Genomic DNA, 6,662 nt, shown 5'->3' with positions numbered 1-6,662 from the left:
TCCGGTGTCCGGGGGGAGCAGCCACTGGCAGGCGGGGACGGGGACGAGCCTCCCTAGCATCACCGTGATGCTATGGAGGCTCCCCCCCCTCCCGACACCGGATGTTTTCATCTGTGTACAGGGAGAAGCAGCAGCGGCGGTGTGGGGACCAGTATATTACCTGTGAGGGGGCTGTTTGTGAAATTGGATAACCCCTCTAAAACTGATAGCCTATCCTCAGCATAGGTCATCAGTATCTGATGGGTAGTGGTTTGACTCCTGCCAATCAGCTGCCAAGCCGCAGCGGCTTACCTCTTCCTGGGCCAGCGATGTCATGTTCATCTGTCATGTGGCCTTGGTGCTTCTCAGTCCCATTTAAAGAGGACCTTTCCTGTTTTTTTTTTTATTAATTTAGATAAATACCTTTACTTGTGGGGTACCCCCCACTGATGCTGCCACCCAGCCAGAGAGAAGGAGACGTCCATTAAGAATTGATTTATCTCAATTAATTAAAAAATCCTGAAACGTCCTCTTTAAGCGAATGGGGCTGAGCTGCGATACCGAGCACAGCCACTATACAATGGACGGCGCTGTGCTTGGTGAGCTGCGAGAAGGCCACGGTACTCACTGCAGTGGTGGTGCCTTCTCAAATAGCTGATCGGTGGGGGTCCCAGGTGTCGGACCCCCACTGATCAGATACTGATGATCTATCCATAGGATAAGTCATCAATTAAAAAGTCTAAGGAAACCCTTTTAATTTTACAATCCCAACAACATGGAAATTTCCATTATGAATATGGGCCCTGTAAGGACCCCCTCCCCATGATAACATTGTGTTCTGCCGTGTCACGCTGATAATTTCAGGGTAGATTTCCCCTTTATAGAGCAGGAAGACCGTGACAAGTCTGCAAGATGCATTTCTTCAACAAAAATCCCTACTCCATAGAAGAGGTTTATTCATGAGCTTCCTGACTTCTCATCTATTTCCATCTGTTTGACTTGGTAAAATTTCAGGCGCTGTAGTTATCCTCCTCCTGCTGATAATGGAGCGAAAACGCCGAAAATATTCCCTCCGGATAAAGGTTATCACAACACGGGAGGCAGATGGGAACAATGAGAGGTTTGTTTTTACAGGAGGACGCCGAAGTCACAATCCCTCTGAATGAAAGGAAACGCGCTAGGCCTGATTCAAGGTGTCCTTGTCCCGTGGGTTGTATGGATAGGTAATATGGCGCCCCATACAATACAGCCGTCCGCCACCCATTTCTTATGGAGGATTTTCTCCCATTGCCGTATTGTGGGGGTATTCTACCCTAGTGGCATTGCTCTAATGGTAGTATACGGTCATGGAGGTCATTTAACTAAAATAAAAATCGTCGAAGGAGGGCATTGTGCAAAAAAATGGTAGCATTTGCCATTTTAAAGCAGGCGGAGCTTATCAGAAGGGGCGGTGCCTTCCTGGCCTGACACATTTACAATATTCACAGCAGAAAACTGGTGGAAATCATCATGGAAGTGTATTCGAGCTCCCGGCTAGAGAAGATTTCAGCTTCTGGAGCACTTACAGCAGAAGATGCAACTCATTTATTACTTAAAGGGGTATTCCAGTTGGTAAACGTTGTCCCCTACCCACAGGAGAGGGGATAACTGTTAGATCGGTGGGGGTCCAACCACTGAGACCCCACCAATCATGAGATCAGGAGTCAGATTTATGAAGGGGCACATTTATTAAGACCAGCAGACTGCGGCGCAATCGACCTTATATAGGTATATTTCTGGTTAATAAAGGACCTTTACAGGTTTGTCTTGTTTTTTGAGGACTTTTACCATTTTTTCTCCATTGCTTTTTTTCTGAAATATTTTTTAAAAGAGGACCTGTCACCACTCCTGACATCAGTGTCTTTTTGTTTCTGCGTTTTCGTTTTGCGCTCCCCGCCTTTTCAGAGACATAACTTTTTTTCCGTTCACATAGCCGTATGAGGGCTTGTTTTTTGCGGAACAAGTTGTACTTTCCAAAACCAACATTTAATATTGCATTTGATGTAGTGGTAAGCGGGGAAAAAGTTCCAAATGGGGTAAAACTGAAATAAAAGCAATTCCGCCACAGTTTTACGTTTTTATTTTTTTACGACGTTCGATGTGCAATAAAACTGACCAGTTACTTTCGTTCTACAGGTCAGTACGAATCCAGCGATATCTTATATCTATAGTTTTTCTTGCATTTTGATAGTGATAAAACAATAAAAAAAAGTTAGAAAAGTCAGTTTGATTTTTTCGTCACCATATTTTGACCCCTATTTTTTGTAATTAAAACTTTTTTATAATTATGTGTACAGAGCTCTGTACTTTTTATTCAGACCATTCTGGGGTGTGTATGACTTTTTGATCACTTTTTATTTAATTTTTTTGTAGAAAATGAAGCGACCAAAAACGACAAATCGGCCATTTTGAAGTTTTTTTTTTTCCTTTTTGCCGTTTGCCATATGGGGAAGATATTTTTATACTATGGGCGTTTTCGCTCATGGTGATATCCATGATGTGTATTTTTATTTTTAGTTCCTTTATTTTTATTTTGCGGAAAAGGGGGCGATTTGAATTTTGATGTTTTTTTTTTGTTTGTTTTTTACACATTTATTTTGTAGTTCCCATAGGGAACTATAACAAGCAATCAATAGATTGCTATTCTCATAGACCCCAATGCATTAGCATTGGAGTATATGAGAAAATTACTAGTTTCCTATGGAGCCCTATTACAGGCAAGTGCTCCATAGGAAACACTGTGCAGCAGCCCCATGTCATTCACTAACTTCCGGTATGTAGCGTGTTCAGATGCCGTGGCCAGAATTGACCACGGCATCTGAAGTGTAAAATGTCTGCGATTGGTATTACCGCCGATCACGGACATTAGCCGCGGGTGTATGCTGCATGAAACAGCAGGCACCCCGTGGCTATGGCACCTGCTCTGCTCAGGAGCGGGCACCATTTTTAAAGACCCGGCCAACGCAGTACTAGTATGGTGCTGGTCGGGAAGGAGTTAACAGCTTCATGCATTCCCCATGTAATAACAATTCTGGAGCATCTATTCTTATGGCTGTGTGTTGTGCCATTCCTTTATTATTTCTACTAGAAGTTATGAATGAATTGCCAATAGCTTGCAGTAATGGTACAGATGGGTGTTACCAGTTGGGGGGGTGTACCTGCACAGTCTGACCTTGGCAGCACTGATCGGACAGAATCAGACACACCTGCTATTGGTTACACCCAGCAGTACCTTCACTGCAGACTGCTGGCAGGAATAATACAGGAATGGCACATCACAGAGTCATAGGAATAGATGCTCCAGAATTGTTATTACATGGGGGATGCAAGTAGTTACTACAACTGACATGTCGGCAGAGGGGACACGTCCTCTTTAAGCCCTACTGTTAAAGACGAGTGGATGGACATTACATTCAGCACTATGGTAATACAGCGCCACATACCTCCTACATCCAGTGAGGTCTCCTCTGATGTAGACGTTCTCTTTCCTCATCTTCTCCATTCGTACCAGACCGCCACGACAAATCCTTTCAGTCACGTCTCATCTCTGCAGTTTGGCACACAGACATCTTAGATCTCTCACTTTTCCATCATCCTCCCCCTTCTGGTGCCTCAGCAATACTGTGACCGCTGTGCTCCGTCATGCCCCCAAATACTATACTGCAGATATCACTGTGCCGTGCAGATAGTCCCCATAGTAATAGTGCTCCCAGACTGCCCTTACAGTATCCCCAATACCAAGAATGTTCCCCAAGAGTGCCCCCATTAGAAGTAGTGCCCTCCATACTGTGCCCAATGATAATTATAATGCCCCTACAGCACCCCCAGTATGAATTATGTCTCCTTGGGACCACTAGCAGAAGTAAGGCCCCCTATAGTACCCTCAAGAGTAACAAGGCCCCTCTATAAGGCATACATTTAGAGCCCCCACTAGTACTAAAGCCACCTATAGTGTTCCCAGTAGTTATAATGCCCCCTCTAGTAGCTCCAAGATTTCAGAATGCCCCTTGTAGTTATAATGACCCATGTAGTTCCCATATGTATTATGCCCCCTGTAATGCTCTGGCCTGTATTATAATGCTCCCCCAATAGTATATATAATACTCTCCGCTCTTGCAGTTACACTTTTTAAAACTGTTTAAAAGAAAAACTTTTAATCGTCCCTTTTTGCCCATAGCAGCCAATCACAATGCACACTACAAGAAATGAAAGCTGTGCTGTGATTGGTTGCTATGGACAGCAAACACGGTTTAGTTCCTAATTTTCAGAGCCAGTCCCTGCAATTTCTGGCTGTCCCATGTCATAAAGTGTGGGTCTTATGTAAGCCCCGACCATGGCTAGGAGTTCCTGGGCGGGTTTTGAGGGCATTCCCAGTGCCCCTAATTTACCAACTACAGTATGCACGTGTAATGACTGATGTGAATGCACGACAGCGATATGGAATATGTTGGTGCTTTATAAAAAAAAAAAAGACAAATACAATACATAATACAAATGTCAAATAACTTTATCAAACAATAGAACCTACAGCCTGACAGGACATTGATTTCTCTTTATTAATAGCACAAATAACAGACATAAATGATCACATAGAATACTGATGACCCATCCTTACCTGCCAGTCTGCTGATCAGGACTGGGGCAACATGGCGATCTTGGCCACAACCAAAGACTGCTGTGTAGCAGAGCAACCATTGAACTGAATGGGGAAGCAGCGCGACTTCCAAGTGCTACAACCATGACCCAGAATTGCAAATAAAAAAATAATAATAATAAAAAAAATTCCCGCTTTCTTTTATCGTACTGAAAAAAAAAACGCATACACACACAGTAATTAGTAAAACACCTTGTCCAAAAATGTAGAAGATTTTACAATATGAAAAAAAAAAAAAACAATGCCAGCATTTCCGTCACCTGGTCACACTGCCTCTGCTGAAAAATATTAAATAAAATATGTTCAAAAAGTTGTGTGCAGCCAAAAATGAAGTACCAATACAAACGAAAACACACCGTCAATGGAAGAATAAAAAGTCATGGGTGTCAGAATATGGGGACACAAACCAATTTTTGTTTACAAGCAGTAAAACTATTGAAATTTGGTATTGACGCAATCGCGCTGACCCGCAGAATAAAGTTACTAGGTCTATTTTACCGCATTGTGAACGCTGTAAAAACAAAACCTAAAAAACAATGGTAGAATTGTGGGGTGTTTTTTTTTCATTTCAGCCACAATTCTTTTTTTTTGGCAGTTTCTCAGTACATTAAATGGAACATTACATGAAGCCATTAAAAATTACAAATTGTCCTGCAGAGGAAAAATAAACAAAACTTCACTACCACTGGCTTGGTTAAGGGGTTAAAAGGACCACATCGCTCTAGCAAACGCCACATCCCTTTCATTGTTCGCTAGGCTCAGCGCCACGCTTTTGGTTGTGACTGTGCCTGGTATTGCAGCTCAGTCCCATCTGCACCATTCGTACTGAGATGCAATTCCAGGCAGAACCACTATCAAAAGTGTGGCGCTGTGCTTGGTAAACAATGACAGGGACGCGGACCGCGGCCCCTTCATGGAGCTGACTGGCAGGGACCTGAGGTTTATGGGCTATCCTAAGGATGGGCTGTCAATACTCAGCCTGTGACAAATCTTTGGAAAAAGCCGGAAAGCATTATGTGCTGTCACCTCGCAGACTTTCTCCGATGAAAGGCCCTTCACACGAGCAATGTATTCACAGGGGATGAAGATATTGGCCGGGATATTCCTTTCCTAAAAAAAATAAATAAAAAATGGTCATTTAAATCTCCTCCTAAAGTGTTTGAGGAACCTGCTTAAAGGGCACCTGTCTCCTACCCAGACATGCCGGTTTAGTAACTACTTGCATTCCCCATATAATAACAATTCTGGAGCATCTTTTCTTAGGACTCTGTGTTGTGTTATTCCTCTATTATTCCTACTAGAAATGTATGCATAAAGGTGAAACTGAGTGTTAACAGTTGGACGTGTCCCTGCACAATCTGACAATTAGACAGTCAATGCTGACAGTGTCATACTGTGTCATACTTGTAAACTTTTTGTAGGAATAATAGAGGAATGGCACAACAAGTCATAAGAAAAGTTGCTCTAGAACTGAAATATATATAAGGGGGATGCAAGCAGTTACTAAAACAGACTGGTCAGGAGAGGTGACAGTTCCTTTTGAACAAGACCTGTCATGAGGTTTTCAAATGAAAACCTTCAAACTGTACTTATTCCCATTGTCCGCCAAAGTACTGCTCTTTCTTTTCCTTTCTAGGACCCCTGTTCTGTAGATATACCCCCAATAATATCTGTACAGCCATCGGGGTGGCAATCAACGCTCTTCTCTATGGTGGAGAGTAATAGCATCGCTCTAACATAGTCCAATCATAGCGGACAGCCTCGCAGCGGTGCAGAAGCCCTGTGTAATCTTGTGATATGGATTTTATCTCAGGAGACCAGTTTGTGCGAAGCCCTCATCCTGGAAAAAGGTCTCCCGAGAACTCCAGAATTGCTGTTTTTCGATCCGATCAGCTCCCCCCTCCCCCCCCCCCAAAAATAAAAAAAATAAGAAATGGTATCAATAAAAATTACAGACTGCTGCACAAAACAAGAACCCTCACACAGTTAT

At 43.0% G+C, this 6,662-nt stretch overlaps 1 protein-coding gene across 4 annotated transcripts in view; it reads right to left on the bottom strand.

Moving 5' to 3' along the window:
- Nucleotides 1-4,931: 4,931 nt before the first annotated feature.
- The window catches only part of LOC120999496 (putative deoxyribonuclease tatdn3-A), a 36,682-nt gene continuing 34,951 nt past the window's right edge, over nucleotides 4,932-6,662 (bottom strand). Inside the window, exon 9 of one of the 4 annotated variants that reach the window (XM_040430411.1) lies at nucleotides 4,932-5,782. In XM_040430411.1, coding sequence (XP_040286345.1) covers nucleotides 5,728-5,782 — 55 coding nt within the window. In that variant the 3' untranslated portion in view covers nucleotides 4,932-5,727. The remainder of the gene's footprint in view (nucleotides 5,783-6,662) is intronic. The other 3 variants (XM_040430410.1, XM_040430409.1, XR_005778540.1) reach the window with 3 other exon arrangements.

Source organism: Bufo bufo, chromosome 4 (genome assembly GCF_905171765.1).
Source record: "Bufo bufo chromosome 4, aBufBuf1.1, whole genome shotgun sequence".
Taxonomy (NCBI): Eukaryota; Metazoa; Chordata; class Amphibia; order Anura; family Bufonidae; genus Bufo; species Bufo bufo.
This window is presented reverse-complemented; position numbering and strand designations above follow the sequence as displayed.